At 56.0% G+C, this 24,650-nt stretch overlaps 1 protein-coding gene and 1 long non-coding RNA gene across 2 annotated transcripts in view; both read left to right on the top strand.

The window, feature by feature from the left end:
* The first annotated feature begins 4,703 nt into the window (after positions 1 to 4,703).
* On the top strand, positions 4,704 to 5,697 carry LOC104857582. Its single transcript, XR_778887.1, has 3 exons — positions 4,704 to 4,739; positions 4,871 to 4,917; positions 5,546 to 5,697. It is a non-coding gene; the product is annotated as an uncharacterized LOC104857582 (long non-coding RNA).
* Positions 5,698 to 6,404: 707 nt separating this feature from the next.
* The window catches only part of LOC104857595 (aldehyde oxidase 4), a 49,915-nt gene continuing 31,669 nt past the window's right edge, over positions 6,405 to 24,650 (top strand). The window contains exons 1-13 of the mRNA XM_010617595.2: positions 6,405 to 6,491; positions 8,949 to 9,006; positions 12,763 to 12,859; positions 14,393 to 14,501; positions 16,631 to 16,757; positions 17,638 to 17,699; positions 18,696 to 18,785; positions 19,001 to 19,081; positions 19,809 to 19,953; positions 20,152 to 20,244; positions 21,499 to 21,650; positions 22,602 to 22,695; positions 23,454 to 23,578. Of these exons, the coding sequence (XP_010615897.1) occupies positions 6,438 to 6,491; positions 8,949 to 9,006; positions 12,763 to 12,859; positions 14,393 to 14,501; positions 16,631 to 16,757; positions 17,638 to 17,699; positions 18,696 to 18,785; positions 19,001 to 19,081; positions 19,809 to 19,953; positions 20,152 to 20,244; positions 21,499 to 21,650; positions 22,602 to 22,695; positions 23,454 to 23,578 (1,287 nt within the window). The 5' untranslated portion in view covers positions 6,405 to 6,437. The remainder of the gene's footprint in view (positions 6,492 to 8,948; positions 9,007 to 12,762; positions 12,860 to 14,392; positions 14,502 to 16,630; positions 16,758 to 17,637; positions 17,700 to 18,695; positions 18,786 to 19,000; positions 19,082 to 19,808; positions 19,954 to 20,151; positions 20,245 to 21,498; positions 21,651 to 22,601; positions 22,696 to 23,453; positions 23,579 to 24,650) is intronic.

The following is a 24,650-nucleotide window of genomic DNA, read 5'->3' as shown; positions in this document are numbered from 1 at the left end:
TTGCAGGCTGGACGCCAGGGATGTCCTCCCCACCTGGCTGCTGCTGCAACGGAGCCCAAGGTTGTGGGTGTGCATGTGCACGTGTGTGCAAGTGTGCATGTGTGACAAACCCATCCCCCTCCCGGGCCAGGGCAGAGGAGGGCGCAGCTCAGGGCCCGCAGGACACGGCCCAGGCTCATCAGGGAGGCAGGCAGGGACTGGGGAGACTTACAGAACTCGGCATCCTCTGGGGCATGACTCAGTCGCCCCTGGTCCTGGCATGTTCAGGGCACAGGGCAGAGGCCTCAAGAGCAGGCGAGGAGGTGACACCCAGGCATGCTGGTTACACAACATGAGCCAGCGTGGAGAACACAGGGCGGCTGGGGCCAACATCCAGGGTCACCAGGCTGCTGGCAACGCTGGTGACACTGGGGAACAGACAGGGGAGCTGGCCCAGGCCTCATTTAACTCAGGGCTCGAGCAGGGGAGCAGAGCATGGGGGCAGGTGCGCGCGCGCGTGTGTGTGTGTGTGTGTGTGTGTGTGTGTGTGTGTGTGTGTCTCGGGAGAGTTAATTAGTGGTGGAGCTGGGAGACCCGCTGGCGGAGATGAGGGTAGCGTGGATGGAGGAGGAAAGGCTCAGGGGCCGATCAGGAAGGCAGGCCAGAGCAGGCCGAGGCAGAAGGTCCCAACACCTGGCGCTGGGGACCCCGGCCTATGGCCACCTGCTCAGGCCCCAGACCCCACCCCCCAACACCCACACACAGCACGGGGTCACCCGCTTCGCCCCAGGGCCTCTGCTACTGCCCCTGTCCCTGCACATCCACGGCACAGCAGGGACACTGAACGGGGGCCTGAGGGGGACACGCACAGCTGGACCCCACGTCCACAGCCTCGGGGGCCCAGGACCCAGCACCTGGGCACCCCAGGGCTGAGGACAGGGAGGGGCTGCTCTGCACTCCCAGGGCTGGGTCGGGCCCTGTGCTCCCCCCGGGAGCCTGGAGCTCCAGGGAAAAGTCCTGAAATGCGCTCTCTCGCGCTGGCGCAGGCACACACACACCCACGAGGCCTCTGCTCCGACCCACCCGCGCTGTGGCCTCCAGCACGCGAGGTCCCAGCGGGTGGAGCTTCATGCCCTCTGACCGGGAGCCACCGGCCCCGCTCCTCAGCAGCTCCGACCCCCTGGGTGTCAGGAGCAGAGGCTGAGGGATTTAGCTATTTTGTGCAGTACAGAAGAATCTGCATTTTAGAAAAGCTCGGTGGGCTCCATCCTCCGCCTGTGGATTTCCTCCTTCTGGTGAAAGATCGCAGAAGGCGAACTGGGTGATGCATATGTGAATTCTGTCTCTGTGTTCAGCTTTTCCCCCTCTTGCTGCCCATTTATCCTTTCAGGTTCCATATTCCAGTAGGTGCTTTTTAAATTTTTTTCTGTTTTATTGAGACAGGCCCTCCCTGTGTAGCCAAGGCTGGCCTCAAAGTCAGAGATCCTCCTTCCTCAGCCTCCCAAGTGTTAGCATTACAACACCACACCAGGCTGGAGGATTACATTTTAAACTTCTAAAAAACTCACATGGGGGCTGGTGATGTGGCTCAGTGCAAGGCTCTGGGTTCAGTCCCACAACACAAAAGCAAGAGAACAAGGAAACCAAGTAACAAAATCTCCTGTTTGTCTTTACACCTTTGAAAAATAGCCTCGGATCCGATTAAAAATGAAGAGGTGCCCACTATACTCACCTGGATAATCAACACTGGAGTTTACGAAAACTATCCCTTCTTTACGAAACATTTTAAATCAGCTGTACCAGTTTTCGGATCATGATGCACCTGAATACTGTCTGCCCTTGCCAATGTCTTTATTTAAGTTGTTTTGTTTTGTTTTGTTTTGTTTTTGGTACCAGGGATTGAACTCAGGACCTTGGGCTTGTGAGGCAGGCGCGGTGCCACTGAGCTAAGTCCTTGACAGTCTTGTTTTATTTTTTGAGACACTGTCTTGCTATGCAATTCAGGCTGCCCTTGAACTTGGTATGCATCCCAGGCTGGCCTCCAATTTACATTGATCTTCCTGCGTGCTGGGATTACAGGCTTACACCACAACACAGGGCTTTGTTTCAGTTTTAATCCGAGTTTACTTCCCACCTAAATCGAGAATATCTGTTTCTATACTGGCTGCAATGTACTCCTGCTGACTGGACCTCACAGAAAATACCACTAATGTCAGAAGATTTAAAATAGACAATTAGATGTAGAAAAACCTTTTCAAACCTGCATGATTTGATGTTGTTCATGACCCATGTTTGCTGCTGTTTCATAAAACCACCTTTTTTGTTTCTTTCCAGGTGAAGTAGACCTTGAGTACCTCAGACTCTGTTCCAGTTTATTAACAAATTAGGAATTATTTTCTATTTATCAAAAACAAAAGAATCTCTTCTTTGAAAGATAGAAAACAAGCTTATGCAAGTCAAATAATTTTTGAAGGCTGAAGAGATTAAATGCCTTTTTAGAAAGAAACTATTTTGCTGCTGTGTGAATAGTTTTAAATCTTTTTTTTTTTTAATCAGGGATCAAGCTCGGGACCTTGTGCTTATGAGGCAGGCAGCGGCACCACTGGGCTAAATTCCCAGCGCATCTTTTTCTATTTTTAAACTGTATTCTTTAATCTGTCTTCAAGGTTTTTCTTTTAGATCCTCCAAATAGACTCGGTACTGTGAGCCTTGTCCATTCTGGCTGTCTGACACTTGGGGATCAAAAACAAACTTTATTTTCCGATAAATTTATCTAAAATATTTAGAAAATCAAGGGCAATTCTTAAATTTTCATCTATCATATTTACAAATTATCCTGTAATCCCCATTATACATACAAGCAAAGATGTTTCCAGAATGTGAACAAAAGTATGATATTTAATTCAATATAACTAACAGTGTTTTTTCAATTTGTGTGCAATTCTTCTGTGCTGCTTTTATGACATTAAAGCTTAGACCATCATGTTCCTGTTCTAAGGAAACATAAGAAACAGGAAGAATTTCGTGGCTCTTTGCCTGCAGTGTGTGAAGTTCGTTATTTAGGACGCTGTGCCTGGAAGTATCTTCAAGCTGTTCTCACTGCCCTCAGCCCTGCACCGGGTGTGCAGGCTGGGAGTGAGTCCTGGGGCTCAAAGCCAGGCCTGCCTGCTTCAGCACAGGTTGGATGGCGGTCACCCAGCCCTTGGCTCCGGTCCCTGAGACCCCGGATCCCTCGGCGAGAGGCTGGACTGTTACACCAAGCCAGTGAGAGAACACCAAACACCAGGACACAGATAAAAACCCAAGGAGGTTTATTACACACGTGTGGACTCCACTCTCTAAGAGAATTGAAGCCCCCGTTACAGGATTGTGTATAGGTTTTATAGGGTTTTTCAAACAAAGAAGTTCAAACATAGGTAAGGGCTTTCACACAGCTACAAGGGGATAAGATTCCAAACACACTGTCTATCTTATGGGGAAAGTGTTTTACGGTCACCTTTTGTCATGCCATTGTCCCTGGACAGGCTGTTAACCAAGCCAGCAATTAGCACAGGAAAGTTTGTTTGCAGTTTGAGCAGCTTTCCCCCAATGCTTGATAAGGAGAGGGGGAAGCAACAGTCTCTGGGGTCATTAGCAAGCCAGCATGGAATCACTTTAGCTCAGTCAGTTCTCACAGGACCAGGCTGTCACCTCCTGACTCCAGTCTCAGCACAATGTGAGGAACTGAAATTTCATGCAAGTGCGGAAATGTTTGCCCCCATGACATCCACGTAACTTTCAGCCTCATTCTGTTCACTATAATTTTCCCCTAAGTCTTTTCAAAATGAAGATTGCTTGTATTTGATGACTCAAAATTAACCTGTATTAGTTTGAAAACAGCCAAATAGCTACCATCCATGAGCCTGTGAATTCGGTTCAGAAAGCGTAAACCCTCAGTATTTTCGGTATTTGACAAATGCAAAAGTCACCTGGCCTGCAGTGCTCTACCATAAGTATGCAAACACCAAGCGGCGTGGTAACAAACCTGTCTGTCCAGCTTTTATACGCAACCTTTCGGCCATGATCATGTCCATGGCACCGCTAAGTCCACTGAATTCAGTAAATGCTTCTCGGATCCCTTCACTCCCCTCCCTCTTCCTTTGGGGCAACCCCACCCTGATCTGTGAAATCCAGCGCCGGAGAGAGCAGGCAGCTGCACGGGGCAGGAGCGTGCAGTGTCACACACCGGCGGCAGCAGAAGGTACCCGGTGCCACACCCCTGCCCACCCCGCCAGCTCCTCCACTCCCTGGAGCCCGCAGAGGCCCCAGGATCTCTGGGGAGCCACGGGATGCGGCTCAGGAGCTGCAGGCAGGGACAGGGGCGCATGCATGGCCACACAGAACGGGCATTCTCGGGCTGCCCAGCAAAGCCCAGCCTCAGCCCCAGGAGCCTCCAGGTCTGACCACAAAGGAGCTGCTAAGATTGAAAGGACACCAAGGACCCCACCAGAGAGGACCTTGGGGAGCCAGGGCCAAGGCCCAGAGGACCGGCAAGGTCAGGGCTGGGCCCAGAGCCACCCTAGGGCCGGTGTGGGGGCCACATTCCGCCCTGAGGTCCTCGGTGCCCTTGCCCCGTCTATCCTCTCACAGATTCAGGGTGATACGCAGCGCCGCTGGCTTAGGGTTGGGGTTCGAGGGCCTGTGATGTCACTCAGGTCATTTATCAATTCTGCAGCCAGGACGGACTTTCTCACCCCCTCTACCGTGCCTATCATGTGCAGGTGCTTGGCCTTTAGGGACAGGGAACCCAGTTAATAGGGCTGTTTAGGAGCGGAAATCTTTGGGATTTGGGGATTCATATTTTTGGAAGAAAATTACAAGGCAATTTTGTGGATTTATTTTATGTTTTTAGAACTCAGCAGTTTAGGACCCAGGAGCCTAGAAGAACAACAGGGACAGGTAGTAAAGAGCTTTGGAACCCTGAGTAACTCTGACCAGTCTAGAGGGGTTAGGTGCTTTTAAATCTACAGCTTCTTCAAAATCACTTTCTCAGAGTCACGATGTGCTTATCTCCTGTCCTCTATCCTATTTCTATCCTTGTTTCTTCTAACCTGCCTCAGCTCCCTCTACAAAAAATGTCCTTTCTTTGATTTCCTTGTGAAGTCCTCTTCATCCTTCACAGCCCAGCTCAGCACTCAGAAGGGCAGGCTGGGAACTAGCAGGACAGGAACCGCGGGCACGGGCAATTCGGGCTGGGTGGAGATTGGCCTGGAACCCCTGAGGTGACCCTGGGCAGGCCTGGGCCCGCTCGTGACTCAGACAGACGGTGGGCCTGCAGCCTGCAGTGCACATGCGCTTTTCAGCATCTGCAGCGCCTGAGCCCAACTGCTAGTCCTAGAGTTTGGTGTGCGTCTCTCCCTCTCGCTCTTCCCTCCACCCCCCGTACCCAGTCTGCAGAGCCCCTCCGAGCCATCATCTGCCCCACAAGCACCAGAGCTGCATTAACCCAGAGCGCAGTCCTCTCCCTAGCTGGTGGCAGCTCTCTGTGGGAGGCAGAGGCGGAACGACAGGTGGCGTCTCTGTTCAGAACCGCCATGCCTGCTGCCACCTTGGACTCTGAGAAGGACAGACCCGATCGCCCTGGGCACCGGCATCCCTCACCTCTCCAGCAACGGCCTGGCCAGCCCTGGGACCCAGCCTTCCAAGACTACTGCACAGTACATGCTCCGGTCCTGCCCCGCTCACCCCAGGCTCATGTGGCACCAGCCCCTGCTCCCAACCAAACCCTCCCCCTGCCTCCCCTCCACCCACTCCACAGTGGGCACCTCAGGGTGGGGGCAGGACTCAGTCTAGGGGCCCCAGAGCTGGGTGCTTTGCCCCAAACACCAGGAACCATATTGGACGAGTGGCACAGACATCTCTGTGCCTCAGTTTCCCCTTCTGTGGGAGGACGGACAGAGTCCTGGGAGCAGGCCCAGCCCATGTGAGCCTGTGTGTGGGTCGGTGGGATAGCACAATTTCACTACATTTGCCCCTATTTGAAAATTAACAAGCGAGTGCAGAGATCAGGACGAATGGTCCCTGCAGCTGCCGGCCAAGCTCTGGAGCCGTTTCAAGGTCATTCCTGAGCCACCAGGTGAGACATCCTCCGCCCCTGAGCGCTAGGTACTCAGCAAGAATCTGGCCAAGGGTGGTGGCAGCACAGCGCTCGCCGATTTCTCCATTATGATGGCTGCATTTCCTCCTGCTCAGACCTCAAGGGGCACAGGAAGGAGCTCCGTCAGGGACAGAAGGGCGCAGGCCTGCCCGGGGCGGTGCCAGGAGCTGGGCCGAGGGGCGGAGCTGGGCTCCGTGCCATGCGTGGGGCGCCAGGTGACTATAAATCCTGCCGTATGAGCGGTCCTGGCAGCTTGGGCTTCCCCGAGGTGCAGTGCTGCCAGATCCACTGAGACAGTCGCTGCCGTGGGGAATCTGGCGAGATGACTTCCCAGCCCGACTCCGACCAGTTGGTTTTCTTTGTGAATGGGAGAAAGGTAAGCTGATGATGTGATTCACAGGAATATTCACATATTCATTAATACGAATTCCATAAAAGCAACCTTTCCCCACCATGATGCCATTTTTTGTTCCTTCAGCCTCTGTCCCGCTCCCTCCCTCTCTCAAGTCTCCCACGAGTAGAACTTGAGCGTGAGTCTGTTTAGTCCAAGTTTTAGTGCCATGTTATCAAAACATGAGGCCTCTACCTAATTCTTGTTTTTCTTTGGAGCCAGTAAGCGGGAATTCTCTTATTCCAACGGCTTTGCTTGGCCTTACCACATCACTGCCCGCAGCGCATAGCGGTGGCTGTCCCAGCGGCGGAGAGCGACTGGCCAGCCCAGCTCTGCTGCTGTGAGCAGGTGGACAGCAGGGCTGACTGTTCAGGGCAATTAGCAAAACCCAGCAAAATAATAAAGCAGAAAGTGACATGAGGTAGTGACTTGCTGCAAGCTTTCACCCCTCCGCCTCAGCCACCTGATGCCATCTTCTCTGAAGGAGAGGACAGCTTCGCTGGGGGCCCAGAGCCTGGGCCGCTCTGCCTGCCCTCAAACAGCAGGAATAGCAAAGCGGACCCCCAAACACCAAGTAAGAGGGAGGAGAAGGACCTGGATGCTACAGGTGGCAAAAGCGAGAGTCATGACTCTGCAGGGACCTTGAGTCTGGGGTGTTGGTTTATTTAGGGTTTGCTCTTTCATTTTCTTCCTGCAGGGCTGGGGTGAACCCAGGGCTGAGGGAATGTGAGGCCAGACTTGTGCGGAGAGCCATCCCAGCCTGGGACCGAATGCTCCGTGGCTGTGACGTGGCCAGCCACCCCTCCCTAGACTTGGGCGCAGGTCCCCTGGCAGTGCTCCCAGTGGAGCCACACCCTGGCATTGCCTTCCACCTCACAGGACTGCAGTTTTTCTCTGTATTTCCTGCATTCTCTCCCAACATGCACCCACTCTTGTCAGTCTTGAATCTATCTTTCCCACCTACTGCCCATGTGGCTTTCTAGGAATACAATTGTTTGGCACAAATTTGTGAACTACAAATTTGAACCAAATGTGAACACATTTGGATGCTCATGATGCTGTGGGGCTGAGTCTCCTTCATCTCTTTGGTGACTGTCCTGGTTTTGGGGTCTGCGCTACTCCCCGAACACCGGGCTCACATGCTCTGGGCTGCAGTATGCTCTGTGTTGCCCCCGGGGTCCAGGGATGGGCACGGGGAGCTTCCAGTTCCCAGGAAGCAAGGCGAGTCCGTGGGTCCTGCTGGAGACTTTCCAGAGCCCACAAGAGCCACAGTTCCCTGATTCATGGCACAACAGGTGTGTCCATGCTGAGACAGGAGTGCCTGTCCCGCCACGCCAGCGCTCGAGAGTCTAGTCCATCTGAGGCTGTAAAACCACCTCTCTGCCCCTAGTACGTTCTCTTCCTCTCTCTGACAGACAGAGACACTGTCCCCTCACACGCTTCCCGAAGTAATTAAGTGGCTGGAAACCCCACGTGCTCACCCGGTCCAACTTGCAGCTAGAGCCATCCCCTCTGTGCTGGCCTCACTGCCTTGCTGTGTGCTCTGGGCACCTGAGGCAGAGTCGTACTTGAGGGGACAGCACAGGCCAGGTGGCCCTGGCAGGGCTGCTGGGTGCTTGGGGTGTTCACTTTTGGCCTGGATAGTTGTGCCAGGGAACCCAGTCTGTGATCATCAGGCCACACTCCCGGAATACGGCAACACAGAAGCAGGCACAGCGGCTCTCCCTGCCGGTCACCCTGCCCTTCCTCTTGCTCCCACTGGAAATGGTTTCCACAGCTGCACGATGCAGCATCAGCAGTGTCCCCATGCTGTTTGCCTCTGCGGGGTCCCCACCCTCAGTCCATGCTCACGGAGAGTTAGGGCACAAGGTGCTCTACTCAGCTTCATAAATCTACTGCAGGGGAGGAGATGTGGAAGAGGAAGCAGCAGGGGAAGGCTGGGGGTGGGGCTGGCTGCCACTTTCCTAGGCAGGGGTTCAGCCCTCCTGCAGGAGACCGGTGTCCCTGCGCTTGGGCGGGCGTCTTTCCGATGTGCCCCTCGTCTCGCCCAGCTATCCCTTGGGGAACCTGGCCGCGCCCTGCAGGGCCGGGAAGGCAGCGACACCTGAGCACAGGTGTGCGGGGCAGAGCTGCCAGACGCCTGCCTTCCCTGCCTGGGCCTCCGATTGTGGGGGCAGAGTGAGCTATCAGCAGAGGGGCTGCAAAGCCCTGACTCGGAAACCTTCTCTGGCCAGCGTTGCACAATTCTGTGACACGAGCCATCCCAGCCGATTTCCAGGTGAGTCAGGGCAGATAACCCCACAGAGATGGGGGTCGAGGTGCAGTGCCACCCTTTCTCTGCCGTTCTGGCTGCAGGTGTTTGGGAGTTGTGTGTGTTCTGTGCTCTCGGAAAGCCAGCCCATCTAGCAGCGGCCTCATCCGAGCTCCTCCCCTCTCCTGCAGGTGGTGGAGCAGAAGCCCGACCCCGAGGTCACCCTGCTGTTCTACTTGCGGAGAGTCCGTATCCTTTTCCTTACCGAAGTGTGAATGTGCAGTGTGAACAAGCGGCACCTGTGCGCTAGATCAGTGACTTCGTGTCCATCTGCAGGGCCCAGCTGGAGTCAGGGACCACATCTGTTCCTCCATGCGGTTTGTTCTATTTTCTAGCTGAACAAAATTGCCAGAAACCCCTGCAGTCGGGGTCCGGTCCCCACCTGCCCAGTATACAACGCAGGCGTGAGAGAAAAACCACACTAAGAGACGGAACTAGAAGGGAAAGTGGGGCCAGGACGACCAAGGCCGGTGTGGCGGAGAAAGGCCCTGGCCAGTCCCAGGCGCTGACTTTTGTTGGCAATCAGTTGGGGTAAAGACCAGCTACATGCAGTTTCTATGGAAATTAATGTAAACAAGGCTCACAAAGGACACGCAAAGCAATCTCCAGTTAGGAACAGAGTGGACAAAATATATGGCTGTGATCAGAATTTTGTCCTTCCAGTCTGAAGGTTTTAGCTGTGGGAATGGAATTGGGGTGTGTTAATCTGACCTCAGCACGTAGGCTTGAGCCAGATTCACGTCTATAAACAGCCAGGAGTGGGGCTCACTCTTCACAGCCTGCTTTGGGCATAATCGATATTATGGTCCCCTGCACAAAACCAAAAGACCCATCCAGCACCCCTGAGGGCACTCACTTCAGAGAAACTTTTACGACTTTGAACCCAGTGCCCACCCCGATGACGAGTCCACCTTCAGGCATGTGGATGGAACGCCTCCTGCCCGCTGCGTCCAGCCAGGTGTTCAGGGGCGCGCATCTACAACCCTAGCGTCCCACGAGACATTTCACCGATTCAGCCCATGCCCTTGCACAATTCTTATCAGAATGAACAGTGTCATTCACAGATCCCCAGTTCTGAAGTGTAGCCACTGTGCTCCCAGCTCAGCTCTGGCCTGGACGCCCGCCTCTCTAAGCCCTTCTGTAGACACTCAGTGCAGAGGAGGAGCTGTGTCAGTGGCCACACCAGTCCCCAGATGAGCTGCGTCACACTCACACTCAGGACAGGCGCAGCAGGATATGCTCTGGGGTGCAGTTCTGCACTGACACAGGGCTCCTGGCTCCGCAGCAGCCTGTAGGCTGTGGGTGCCGTCGGTTAGGGACGCTGGGTGATGCAGCCACAAGATGGTCTGTGCTGTTCCCAAGGTCCTGTGTGGCTGTGGAGATTTGGGCAAAATAGTTCTACACTTCCCCTTAAACTGTATCTTCCATGTGATCTCGGCTTCAGGCTCCTGAAAACCCCAGTTTCCTGCTGACTTGCCTCTGTCATCCCAGATTGGGGCACAGCCACACAGGGGCAGAATGTGTCTGAGATGTCCCCGTTTCCCTAACCTGCCCAAAGTCAGGGATCCCACTGGGTGCTGCTCCTATGCAGGGCGACTACCCTGCCCAGACCTGTCTGGCAACGGTCCTGACACTTTTCCTTCAGCATCTGCCAGTTTAAGCAATCTTATTGCAGCCCAGATAACAAGTCACAGAGTGAATGGCTTGCGGCTACTTGGGGCTGGACACGGCTTCCTAGAGTTGTGTAATCTCCTTCAGATCCTGGCTCTAGGATAAAGCTAGGGATGTCTCAGACACACCCAATAGCTTGTCCCTTGCCTAACTTGCACCACAGCCCTGCTGTCACCTGTAGTTCTTACATTCTTATGTTAGTCACCTAACAAATCCTGCTGGGCCCAGGTGTTCAGAATAGGCTAGACACATCCAGCCTCTGCCCTTAGCCTAGTGAGGAGGAAGTTTGATGCGAGGGCGCCATGTTGGAGCCAGAGAGGGCGCCATCTTGAAGGCATACAGGTACGCCATGTTAGGGCCAGGGAGGGACACTCACGATAGGCTGAGAAAGCCAGGATTGAGTAGTCCTCAGAGCAAACTGAGGCTCGGGGTCATTCAGCAGCGCTGGCCCAGAGGCAGAAGAATGCAGTGCTTCTGAGGAACTGAAAGAAGTTTGCCCTGACTGACATGAGGAGTTAAAGGTTGGAATGGGAGGATGTGACAGGAAATGAAGGAGAAACCAGCAGCAGACCAGGCCTGGTCTGATGTCACACTGCCCCATAGTCTCAGGGAAACTTCTGGATATTCCTTAGGACCCTGAGGAAGCTCATTTATGTAAGGCACCAAAAAATAAGCTTATGGTGTCCTGATTGTTTTGCCAGAGTAAGAGTTACTATATTTCACATATAAAAAGAGCAGTCCACCCAGTTAAATTCGAATTTGAATGCATAGGTTATATTTATACTCAAATAGTATCCATTGTTTATCTGAAATTCAAATTTAACTGAGGATCCTATTTTTTATGTGACAATGCTGCCTAAAAATGAGCCTTAAAATGAGCTAACATGACAGGAAGGAGCTGCTGGGCCAGAAGGCGGGCTGAGCTGTGAGCAGAGGACAGGACCAGGTCTTCCCTCTCACCAGCGTACCCTAAAATGCATGTCCCAGAACTGTCCTCAGAGCTGACAGAGTGATCAGAGACCCTGTCCACTTGGCTTCTTTGTTTGGAGTGACGGGATGCCAAGGGTGGGGCCTCAAGCTTTGCTGTCCTTCACACCCAAATTGATGGACACCCAGAGGGCCCCACGGGACTCGGGCCTGGCCTCCTCCCCGGGGCAGTCAGGGTCTTGGTGTGTGGTGGGCATGCAGCCCTTCTGGGCTCTGTGGAGAACTCAGCTCCTCACTGCAGCAACCAGGGCATCCTAACCCCGCTTCACCTCCTGGACATTGATCTCCAAGGTAAGAATTAGCCTCTGCCTCAGCCTCCACCCATGAAGTAATTAGCTCCACTCACGAAATCCTCTTTAAGCTTCACCCAGAAAATGTCCCGAGCAAATTTCAGTCGAACTTGGATGCAGATCTAGCAGAACCTGAGGCAGGGGATTTGCATATTTGTTCTCCCTTTGTGAAAATATGCTAGTGTCTTACTGAAGAAAGACTGGGTGATGGCAGACTTTGCTGGCTCAGGAGGCATAGGTATCAATTAGCATTTATTAAACCCGTGAAAGGCGAGGGCTTTGTGCTGCTGCACCATTGAAAGCTCAGCCTTCTGGGAACTTTCCCAAGTCGTCCACAAGCCCCTTCCCTGCCTCCATGTTGGGATCCCCTCAGGTTCAGCTCCCTTGGCCACAACAAGCCCCAGCTCTGGAGAGGGCTGCGGGGCTGCTAACTCGGGTGCTCACCTGGCCCCGAAGCTCCAGGCTGCTCTGTGGAGGTAAATGGGTTGACTTCAAGGTGCTACCTTGCACCTCTAAAATCTGAAAACTTTTACCACCAGAAATGCATCTGGACCTCAGGTTTTCAGATAGGCAAGGTGACTCTGAGGAGTTCTCATCTTTCCTTGGCGAGCTCAGTTTTTATTTTTATCAGTCCATGTTTGCAGGACGTAATAGTCACATTCCTCGGGGGACCCGGTGCACAGACATAGCACAGCTTCGTGCTGCTCACTTCTCTTTCCCGCTCCTCCCTCCTCACATCCCTTTGTCTCCTCCCCATTTGCAAAGGTTCTGTCACCCTGTTTCCCATCGTCTATCTTTTGCTCTTTACTTTACTTATACTCTGGCTTTCTCATACAAGAGAAGCCTGTGTGTCTGACTTACTTCACTCATGCCCTCCTCTATAAGCAAAAGGCCAAACAATCTCTCTAAGCAGGAAACAGTGCCAGCCTGGTACCGGGTCAGGAATCGCGGGCCTGCTCTGGTGGTCTGGGCCCCTTCCCTTGACTCTTCCCTGCAGTACGCCTCACGGGCACCAAATTCGCCTGCGGAGAAGGTGGCTGCGGCGCCTGCACCGTCATGGTGTCCAGATACAACGCCTGGAGCAAGGAGATCCGGTATCCTTTGTGTGGCCCCTCGGCACCACCGGGTGGGCGCTCTGCCCCTCCTCTCCCTGACAGCTGACACACACTGCCGGGCCCCGGGGTGTTCTCCCCGCGGCAGATGCCCACCCCGTGCCTGGCTGGGCTTGATCTGCTTTGGAGTGGAGGCTTTGGGGTGGCTGTCAGGAGAGAGCGGCTCAGGATAGGAGGGAGCGTCCTGGGAGGGTGGGGTCTCCACACACGAAGAGTCCTCTGCCAACAGGCTGTGCATCTGTGCCAGCCTCACCGGGGGGCGAAGGCGAAGAGGCCCCCAGTGTGCCCGAGGACTTGTGTAGGTGACAGCGACACAGGTCTCCTCCAGGGATCTCAGGCGAGGAGCAGAGGAAGGAAGGCTGCAGTATGTTCAGGATACGCAGCGCTAGGGGCGGTTCGGCTGGGCGACCTCAAAGTCCAGAGGCTCCCAGGTAGACAGTGTCACTTAGGGAGCAGGGCACCTGGAGCTGTAACTTATCAGAGGCTGTGACCATGAACAGTGACAAGGCTAAGAAAAGCGACCAGCAGTCATCAATATTTACTGCACACCAGGCACGGTTGGAAGTAGCTTGCATATTATCACTTTGCCAGTGATACTTAAGAAAGAGGAATCTGAAGTAAATAGGTTTAAAGAATGAGTCAGCAATGAAGGCAGGTTTCCAGCCCAGGCCACCCTGAAGGCAGCAGGACTGTGGGAAGCTCAGGGTGCGGACACTGGGACCACAAAGAGGGCAGAAACCAGCAGGGAGCATCGGGGACAAAGGTTGTAAGCAACTTTTGGATAAACTTGGACAAAGGGAGGAAAGAAAACTAGGCTGGCACTGGGCGAGAAGTAGAGTTTCGCTGTGCTTTGTTTTGATCACAGCGAACCCTTGGCTTGTTTCTAAATGCAAGTTAGAAAGGTCCTGGCTGCGGGCGGGACCCCTGTGGGGCAGCAGCACCAGGGGGAGCGGAAGCAGGGCCTGTGGGAGTGGGCGCTGCCCAGGCCATCGCAGCCTTTCCTTCTGGGATGAGGCGCAGGGTAAGGGCGAGGACAGCAGCAGGCAGGGGCAGCGTCACTGGGGAGATGGGAGCCAAGCCCAGGAAGACTTCAAGGGAACGACCTGGGGAAGACAGGCAGAGACCCAGCTGAGTGTGGCCCGACCGGCGCCCCCCACACAGCTAGGCCCAGCCCCTCCCTGCGCCCGGCCAACTCACCCGGGTCAGGACCCGGGTTGAGAATCGTGGGGCTGAACGCCCCACAGGCTTCTCAGGAGCAACTAATCATCGGTCGGCAGGCTTCCTCCCTGGAGCGAGGGGAGTGAAATAGGAGCTGGAAGGCTTCGTGCTTCTTCCCAGTGCCCGTCGTCCTGTACCAACCCGCAGCAGCCCTCGGGCTTAGCGAGCATCGGATTTCCCGATCTGCAGTGGGCATGTCCTGTCCGCGGGGACTCACAGCTCTTGGGTTGCTCCCCCGCCTGAGTCACCCACCTGCTCCTCGGGTGCAGTCTGAGCCTTGACACAGCTCCCTCACAGCCACTACCCAGCCACCGCCTGCCTGGTGCCCTTGTGCTCGCTGCACGGGGCGGCCGTCACCACCGTGGAAGGCGTGGGGAGCATCAGGACCAGGGTCCACCCCGTGCAGGTGAGAGCAGACGCCCGGGCTACATGCATGTGCAGCACCCCATGGCCTGCGTACCGGAGTACTGGCTTCCACATCCTCCCCTGTGCTTGTAAGTTACTCCGAGCCTCACAGCGAAGGACCATCTCAGAGACTCCCCGAGGTTCTCTCACTGACTTTAACACTTCACAACCCCATGAACTCCTCCCGGCCCATCTCTGTCCTCAGAGAAAGGTCAGGCTGACAAGAGAAGGAGAGAGAGGGAGATGGGAGGCTCACAGGAGAACTAGCTCCTCCCCGAACTCAGGACTACTGAGCCCTGAGGGAGAAGCCGGTCGTGCAGGAAAACTCTGCAGTGCTCTCCACCTCAGGTAACCTGCCCGGTGCACCGTGAACCCTGCAGTAACGAGGCGCCCACAGGGCAGGGGCTGCAGAAGGCGCAGAGCTGTCTCCCTGCGGAGCAGACGCTTCCATAGGTGCCACTGTGTGCGGACGGCCCCTGCCCTGCACGCCTGCCCGCGGGAAGGCTCCGAGTGGGCGACACTTGCTAACAGGCTTGTCTTCCACCACCTTCTGATGGCTTTGTGCACACTTGACTCTCAACCAAACTAGACAGTGCCTCCTGCTCTATCGGCAGATCTGCCAGAATCCTCTGCAGTCAGGGTCCAGCGCCCTGACCAGTGCGGGACTGAGAAAAGGAGCACACTGAGAGACAGAACTAGGAGAGAAGGCGGGGGCCAGGACGTCCAAGGCCGGTGCAGCCGACATGGCCTGGCCAGTCCCAGGCACTGACTTTTATTGACAATCAGTTGGGGTAAGGGTGACTGTGTGGTTTCTGTGGAAATTAATGTAAACAGGCTCATAAGGGATGAGACAAAGCAATCTCAAATTAGGAACCAAATAGACAAAATACAAGGCTGTGATTAGAACACTGTCCTTCCCGTCTGAAGGTTTTAGCTGTGGGAACAGAATTATTTGGGTGCGAGTGACTCTGACCTCAGCTCGGAGGCTTCAGCCAGACTCACTTCTACAAACAAGTCAATTGTGGGGTTCACTCTACAGCCTGCTTTGGGCATCATCAATAGCACAGTCCTCTGCACAGATCTTTCTCTCAAAAGTGCCCTGGAGCAGACCTGTCCAAGCCTGTGAGAATCAAGAGTTGGGTCTGCGGGATTTTGAAGTCTTTGAAGGCAGCTCTGAGGAACACTAAGCTGGGTGTAGCTCGGGGCGGCACCTTGCCCTGCTGCTGCCAGCCCTGGTTTGGTCGCCAGAGCCACAGAAATAAATGAGTGAAACTGCACAAACTTTCAGTTCCTGAGTTTGGGAATTGTATCCACCAGATAGAAGCATGTGTACTGCAGACGTCCGAGGGTGGATCTAAATCAGGGCTCCACAGAGCGCTGGGCATGAACATCACAGCCAGCTCCACCTGCTGAGTCTGAAGCACAGACCCAGCCTGGCCACGCTGGCCCCAGTCCAGGGCAGCACCTGTCCTTCCTGAGAGCCACCCACAGGGTCTTGGCTTTCATCCTGGGAGCTGCATCCTGTGGGCTTCAGGATCAAACCCACCCAGCCCGTGCCAGCAGAGTGCCAGACAGCAGCACAGAGCCTGGCCCCTCGGGGAGCGAGGGGAAAGGGTGGTTTCCCATTCCTGCTGAGTCGCCTTGACCCGAGTGTGTGTAATCAAGCCCATTTGCAGCACCCCTCGGTTCTCCTAGGCTCTGCCACTGGGTCTGTCAGAAACTGTGATAGGATGGAGACCAGCAGGCAGGATGTGTGGGGACTCTGGCGGAGCAGCATGCGTTCGTTACTTACTCCCGGCCCGCTGGTGCCTGTACTACCCTGATTTTGAAGATGAGGCAGCTCCCGTGAGTCACTGGCGTCTCCCAGTAGAGGAGCTGCAGAGGACCCAGCTCTGAGCGTGCGGAGAGCGGCTCCTGCTGGGCAGCACCCAGAGGCAGTGCCTGGTGACTCCTGCCACCTGGCCACCAGGCCTGTCCTGAGGGCAAAACAGCACAATCTGACTGCGAGAGCCCAGCTATTTCTCCCGGACGTCTGCTTGCTGTTAGCCCTAGGAAGCTTGCTCTGCTTTGCTTTGCTGGCACTCGAGGTGGGGAACCGCCGAGTCCCAGGCACCTGTGTCTCGACCCCAGGAGAGGATCGCCAAGTGCCACGGCACGCAGTGCGGCTTCTGCAGCCCCGGCATGGTGATGTCGCTGTACACGCTGCTGCGCAACCACCCGGACCCGACTCCGGACCAGGTCACGGAGGCGCTGGGCGGTGAGCTGGTCCAGGGGACCGGGGACCCCACACCGGCCTCCTCCACTGGCTTTGTCCAAGTTCCCCCGGGAAGGGCTGGCTGGTCAGGGCCGGGCAACCCCTTTCCTTCCCCGGGGTCCTTGCGTGGGCCGTTTCTGACGTGGTCGCATGACCCTCACCAAGGGCAGAGAGCACAAGTTAGCTGTTTAGTGTTTAGTCTGCTAGATCCATTCATTAACATTACTCTCTAAAATTAATTTTTGCAAAGAAGAGAGACCTTCAGATCCTCCATGTCTTTATGTCCTGGTTTGTAATAAGAGATCAAGGAGACCGTAAACAACAAGCAGTTATCACAAACAAACTTAGCAAGCAATTTGTTCTTTTATAACCAAGAGCTACCAAATTTAAATCTACAAATACCACCATTCTGTACCCCTAAAAAGGCATGTGCACAGGTGTAGTTTTCTGGAACGAACACACCTACTCCCCAGGTGCCTGGACACCAGGTGTTAGGGGACAGCTGCCTACAAATGCTCGGAATGACGCAGGGAAGCTCTGCCCTCTGTAGTCAGCTCCCTGCCAGCCCCACCTCTGAGGCCGAGGACACCACCCACAAGCTGCTCTGCCCTCTGTCCCTGGACAGCAGCTCAGGGAGGGCCCGCGAGAGAGGTGGGCAGTTAGGACAGGGTGAGAATCAGGGGAAACTACGGAGGGAGAAAACACAATCACAGGGCCTGTTTTCAAAGAACATCGCCAGGGAGAGAAAATGCACAAAAAAGAATGTGGTTGGGCTTAGGGAACAAAGAGAAATCAAATTATTAAAACCACTATTTTATGGAAAACGTAGCACAGAGGTGCAATGCTTCTGTTACTCCCTAAAACTCTTTTCTGCATTAACCAGGTAATTTGTGCCGCTGCACTGGATACCGACCGATTGTAGAAAGTGGAAAAACCTTCTGTGTGGTAAGTTTGAAAAACGAACCTTCATTCTCTTGACTTCATACATAGTGAACTTTTACAGGAAACAATCAATCTATTGTATTCAATAATCTCTCTAATAATCCCCTTCAGCCCTTCCAAACCACTGAAAGCTGTGAATTGTCCTCTTTTGTATTTTTCAAAGCAAACCTTTATCATCTGTCTTGCTGATAGCCTTAATTTGGCACTGCTCTGAGACACACACAGTACACTGCGTCTACAGAAGCAGAGCAGACATGGCCTGCAGCTGCCTGTGGAGTGGGCGAGGTGGGCTGCACTCGCCGCTTCCAACCCACAGTCTCAGCACGCAGCCTGGCACTGGGCGGCTGCTCCCCGGGGCCAAGGTCCGCAGAAATGTGGAGGGGGTGCTGCTCCCCCCGCGATGCTGCTCCCCCCGCGATGCTGCCCTGCACCGGCCCCTTCAGCTGGCTCCTCCGAGGGCACCGCGCTCGCCTCCCCTCTCCTCTCGAAGAGCTCACTAGCACTCCCACCGCGCCCTTCAGGGTCAGGCTGAGCCCACCTTGCCCACACTTGGACTCACACAGGCACTGTGCCCGGGCCTCGGCCTCCTGCCCCCCACCCCCCAGCAGTGCTGCCCAGGAAAGCATGAGGAGCTCCCGTGTGTGTCTCAGGTGAACTCCGCCAAAGGCTGACCAGAGTCCCTGGTCCAGGAAGGGCCCTGGAGCTCAGGCAAGCACCGGGCCTGGGTCACTGGAGGATTCAGAATGCTGCCAGCAGCATCCAAGGAACCTGGGCACTAATTGGTTTCTGGTGGTGGGGAAAGTCTGAAAGGCACTGGAGGGCCCATGCCCCAGTGACCACACGATCCCGCAGGAGGGAGCCCGGGCGCAGTGGCTGTGCTCCGGTGCCAGTCCTCACCCTCTGGTCACACGGCACTGGGAGGCTGCGGCCTCACCCGCCAGGGCTCAGACAGCTGCTGCAGGATCCCAATCCAATCTGACCTCAGCTCGCTAATCCCAGGAACCCACTGCCTGCCCAGCAAAGGGGTCAGGAAGGTGCTGTCTGGAGCAGGAGGAGGAGGAGCGGGGCTCCACACACGCACAGGAGGAGGTGAGCACTGGGCGTCCTGGAAACACCCTGAAATCCACAGGTGCACAAGTTTCCTGTTCTTGTGGGTGAGTAAAGTGCAGCGCAGCTGGATTCAGGCCACAAAAAGCCTGAAAGAGTTCCAGGACAAGGATCTGTGTTGGCAGGGAGCCCTGTCGGATGTCACCCAGGTCTAGGCCTCAGCGTCTCTGAAGTGGCTGTCTGCTCTGTCTGTTCAGATGTGCACCAAGCTGTACAACGCTGATGAGTTCCAGCCGCTGGATCCCTCCCAGGAGCCCATCTTCCCACCAGAGCTGATAGTAAGACCCTCCCTGAGCTGCACCCTGAAAGGGGAGTATCCCTGCCTCCCCCAGGGGGCAGCGCCCTGTGTAAGGGTCTGCAGCTCTAACAGCTGATCAGTGATGCAGGCAGATCCCCCACAGGTGAGGACCCCTGGGGATCCCAAGGTCACAGGGTCACACTGCAGTGTGCACCAAGGTGGCCTTGGGACAACTGTAGAGCAGTGCAGTGACAATCAGTGACCTCTGCAATCCCAGCTTGGAGGATGGGCAGAGGTCCTGAGAGAGAGCGTGGCCCCAAGCGTGAGTCTAGCATCATATGTGTGTAAATGTACACATAAGATGGAACACAGGGATAGAGTTGTAAACTGTGTACTTACTCTGTACCTGCTGAGGGACTCCAAGGCTGCTTTTAAGGGTAATTTTACCTGAAAGTGGGTTTTTACCTACAAAAGACCTGATCCCAAAGCCAGGCCTCCTCCGAGTTCCCACAGGGCAGGACCAGGACCCAAGGCTGGTGCCGCCACTCCGCACACGGCCCCCGCTGCCGCATGTGCCCTCCTTGGTCACATGGCTGACACAGGCTGCGAGTGTTGCTCACTGCCCAGGGGCCCGCAGACGCCCTGCCTGTACCGCACAGCAGGACGGAGCACCAGGCAGCCAAGGCCCCAGCAGCCCTCGAACCTGAACTGGAGCCAGGCGGAGCCATGCCCAAGCCTCAGGGGATTCGCTGACTTGCTTCCCACAGAGGATGGCCGAGGACCCCAGCAGGAGGAGGCTGACGTTTCTGGGGGAGAGGACCACCTGGCTGGCCCCAGCGACCTTGCCGGACCTCCTGCAGCTGAGAGCCAGTTTCCCACATGCCCCACTCGTCATGGGGAACACGACCGTGGGTAGGCGCTCCCTGCCCTGGGAGGGACCCAGACACGGAGCCCTACGGTTTTACTGCCCCTTGTGCTGAGCAGTGATGGTCGTGCTCCTGAGACGCTTCGATGCTCTGTTTAGCAAGTGAGGCGTCACTCTCAGTGAGTCAGAGGTGCCTGACTCCGTAGCAGTCTGGGTCTAACGCCATAAATGCCTTTCACTTTAAGGACCCAACATCAAATTTAAAGGTGAATTCCACCCGGTGCTCATCTCCCCGGCCCGGCTTCCGGAGCTCTGTCTGGTGAACTCCGAGGACAACGGTGAGCACCGCCTCTCCTGGCTGCCGGCTCAGGGCCCAGTGGCCCGGTGGCACAGGACCACGTGGCTGCTGGCGTGGAAAGGGGCAGAGGGGAGGGGCTCCTCCCCGTCACTCCCAGGGCCATGAAGCTGCCCAGGCTCACCCACTCCCATCCACATGCACACCCACACTTGGGGACACGCACACACACTACCCAACGCTGGCCACAGACCTAAGAGGAAACTGGCAGCAGCACCACGTACCTCCACACTCCTCCCAGTCTCATGGGGACTCCCAGCCCCGTGTCATGGTCCTCACCACCCCAGGAGGACTGAGCTGGAGCTGGCATCGCCGCTGTCCCACTGGGGACACAGGTCCAAGGGTGTAAATATCAGGCCCCCCGCACAGCCACCAGGCGGCCAGGTCAGCGCCGCGCCTGGGCAGTTGCACCAGAGCGTCCCGCCAGAAGCACCACCACCCGAGGGCCACGTGTGACCCGCTGGGGGAGGCCATACTCACAGGAGGGCTCTCCCCAGCCAGCAGACAGGAAGTGCCTGAGTGCAGACCCCGTGTCCTCTAGCCCGGCCCCTCAGCGGAGCACCTGTCTTCCACCCGTCGGGGGTCTGTACCAATGGCTGGGGTGGGAGGGCGGGAGGGACTTCTGCCGGAGCGGCGGCCCTCAGCTGAGAGCAGCAGGCCCTGTGCCCCTGCGCGGCCCTTGGGGAGGCCCAGTACCGGGGCCGCAGTGTGCGTCCCTGTGTGCACATGTGTGTGCTGGGGCCGTGTGCTGCTCCACTCCCGTGGGGTGTGCTACCCCACACCAGCACACCTGGAGCTCAGCAAGTGGCTGTGCTGGCGTCTGCCAAGGGAGGGCAGGCCGCAGTGGACCCCTCGCAGTCAGTTCCCATGAGGCTGAAAGAGCTTTAAAAATAATCTGGAGGGCTGGGATTTAGCTCAGCTGTTCCACCGCCTGCCCTGCAAGAGCAAGGACCCGAGTTCGATCCCCGGTACAAAAAAAATCTGGGATCCTGGTTGGGGCCTCCTTATCTGGTGGACCTACTGTAGAAAAGCAGAGGAGCCCTGGGCCTCAGATACCAGAGTCTGACTCGCACCCAGCCCAGGACCCGTGAGGCTGACCAAGAGGATGGAGCAAGGCACAAGGCAGGGGACGCCTGCAGTGCTTGCTGTCGGGCCGTGGGGCTGCGTGTGGGAGGTCCTCTCCTGCAGCCTGCTCCAGGGGCTCTCACGCTGGCTCCTGTCGCGCTCTCCCTTCCAGGGGTGACCATAGGCGCAGGACACAGCCTGGCCCAGCTGAGCGACACCTTGCAGTCCGTTGTTTCTGAGCAACCGCCGGAGAAGACAGAGACGTGCCGTGCGCTGCTGAAGCACCTGCGGACGCTGGCCGGGCCCCAGATCAGGAGCATGGCTGTGCGTGCTCCCTCGAGGCGGATGGGACTTGGGCCGGGCGGGCACAGCTCTGCCCCGAGGTGCACATCGGGGTCTGGGTCAGGGTGGAGCACAACTGCAGCCCAAGTGTGAGTGCAAGTGTGAGCATGAGTGTGAATGCTGTGTGTCCAGAGTGAGGAACCCTAGAGTGCGATGGCCCCAGGAGCTCCATGACCCCAGAGAGCTGGACACGAGGTCCAACTGCAAGGGCTGCCCTGTCCTGCTTGCCGGCGTCCGTGCCTGTGTGGACTGAGGCTCGTGGTGCTGTGCTCCCGAGAGTCCTGGCGGCTCTGCTCCCAGACCCGGGCCCAGTCGCTTTCTAAGGTTCCTGTTGCTCCCGCATCTGCAGCATCCCCTCGCTGAGCTTGGTGGGCTCCTCCTCGGCAAAGATTTCAGAGGAACCCGCTCGACCTTCCGGTCCCACACAGGATGGGCCTGGTGGGACCTGGGGTTGGGGAGTCCTTTCTCCTGCCATCTCAGGCCCTTCCACAGACCCTCAAAGCCTGCTGTGCATTTTCACTGTCTGCCTCCCTGTCCCTCTGGGGTGACACTGCTCCTCTCAATGACAGCTGGTCCCCATGGGTCCGCAAGGGCTGGGGTCAAGCCAGGTGCGGTGCCCTCACTGCAGGTCTGAATGGCAGCACAGCAGCCATTCTGTCTGGGACACAGCTGAACCCCCCTGGCCAGACCTTCTCCCCCCTAACGTGACACCCCAGATCCCAAATTCCCATTGCTTTCTTCTTTGTCTGTCTCTGTAAATGAACGTGCCGAGGGTGGGAACCTTGCACAGTGTGCTGTCGTAATCCGTAGAGCTGCTCCAAACTCTGCCAGACCTTCCCGTGAGGCCAAGAAGAGAATTAAAACTTTACACACAATTCCTTATTTGTCCAATGACTGAGTGCAGGTTTTTGAACACCCTTCCTTCTTATCCAGACTCTAGGAGGACATGTGGCGACCCGGGCTACCATTTCTGACCTGAACCCCATCCTGGCAGCAGGGAAGGCCTCCATCCGCCTGGTATCCAAGGGTGAGTGCCAGCTAAGGCACCCAGGCCAAGTCCATCCCCCCAGAGCCAGAAGGGAGCTGTCCACACCCCAGAGGTTCTGATCTTAAAGATCCGATGATTTGATGCCCTGGAGTATTCTTCCTAAAACTGGCCAGTTTATGAGCAGCCCAAATTAGTACTGAAGAAGTTGAAGGAAAACATGAATGAGGTTCTCTCTCCGCTCCAAAAGCTCCTAACAGCTGTCACACGGAGTCCCAGGAAGATGGGGATTTTTCTTGCCGGACTCTGCACTTGAAATGGAGTTTGTGGGGCGCTTCCTCCCTGCCTCTCTGTGCGCAAAGAAAGCTTTGTGGTGGGAAATGGTGGAAACTTGGGGAAATGAAAACAAATGCATATTATTTCTAGGGCTACTGATGGCTACCAATGGCCAGGGCGGGAGGGGCGAGAGGGCCTGTGGCTGGATTAAGACTGCATATTTCAAGAGGACATGAGAAGCTGTTTCAGAAAGGACCGTGTGCGGCTGCACTGCACTCGGTGGGACTCTAATCAAAGGGTGGGTGTGGAGCAGGAACCCACTCGGCCCTGGCCACCTCTGGACTCTGGAAAGGTCATTCAGCCTTTTCTACAGTGAGCGCTGGCCCCAGAGACCCGGCCCACCACTGTCTGTGGACTGGCCAGCTTCTGCGGCCGGGCCAGGGGGTCCAGGGGACAAAGCCACGGTCCCAGCCCCACCGCCTCCCCAACAGCTCCCTGAGTTCATCCTGTCTCTCCTCCCACAGAAGGGGAGCGGCAGATCCCACTGGATAGTGCCTTCCTCGAGGGGGCCCCTGAGGCCAGCCTGCGGCCCGGAGAGATGGTGCTGTCCGTCTTTATCCCCTACACCAATCAGGTGAGCCCCAGCCCCGCCCCCTCAGGACGCTGAGCCAAGGGCAGGTGGGGACCAAGGAGGCACAGGTTCCCAGCCACCGCCTGCGACCTCGGCCGTGGCACTGCCGCGGTCCTGGCTCCCCTCCTCCGTGGCGAGAGGTGAGGCATCTGACGTGACCGTCTATGTGAGGACGGGTCTGACCCTGGCTGCAGTAAGCACTTCTGTTCTTCACTGTGACGCTCGTTTCTTGCTTTGGGTTTTAAGACAAGTTAAAAATAAGACATCCCCTAAGGAGGGTCCCTAAGGAGAAGCTTTCGTGGGAGTGGGACTTGGGCTTTCGAAGAATGGCATCTTAGCCAAGACAGAGGACATTTGCAGTCAACATCAGCTATGGGAGTTTCTGATAAACTGAAAATATATTAACACAAAACTGCCTCCGAATCAACCAATAATTATTAGCATGCAGTTTAAATAAAATTATGGTTGCATTAACCACCTGCCACTCCACTGCACAGTGCTAAACCTGGAAGACACTACCAGCGCTAATAGGGGCCAGGTGTGGTAGCATGCACCTGTGATCCCAGCTATGTGGGAGGCTGAGGCAGGAGGATTCCAAGTTCTGGGGAACTTAGTGAGATCCTATCTCAAAATGAAGAATAAAAAGAGGTGGAGGTATAGCTCAGTACAAAGGCCCTGGATTCCATCCTCCAAGTGGAGAGACAGAGAGTCAGAGAGAGACGTGGTGGCGCACGCCTGTAATCCCAGCACTTGGGAGGCTGAGGCAGGAGGATCGCTGCGAGTTCAAGACCAGCCTGGGCTACACAGTGAGTTCCAGGTCAGTCTCAACTACATAGTGAGACCCTGTCTCAAAAAAAAATTTTTTTTAAAAAGAAAAAGAGAGACAGAGAATAAGGCATTAGGCCCTTAGGCCCCACCCTCGAGGCTCTGCACACCGAACAGGAAGCCCTTGACCTAGCAAGAGCACGAAGGTGCTGGGGGCGCGGCGGGAAGCTAAACCAGAGGCCCCGCTGCGCCTGGAGGGAGCTGGGAGCGCGGTTGGCACAGAAGCGGTCCGGGTCCCCACCACCCAGCAATCGCGGCAGCTCGG

This window comes from Fukomys damarensis, unplaced genomic scaffold (assembly GCF_012274545.1).
Source record: "Fukomys damarensis isolate Sample0158 unplaced genomic scaffold, DMR_v1.0_HiC HiC_scaffold_26, whole genome shotgun sequence".
Taxonomy (NCBI): Eukaryota; Metazoa; Chordata; class Mammalia; order Rodentia; family Bathyergidae; genus Fukomys; species Fukomys damarensis.
The sequence above is the reverse complement of the archived record's forward strand: the minus strand, read 5'-3'. Positions and strand labels throughout refer to the sequence as shown.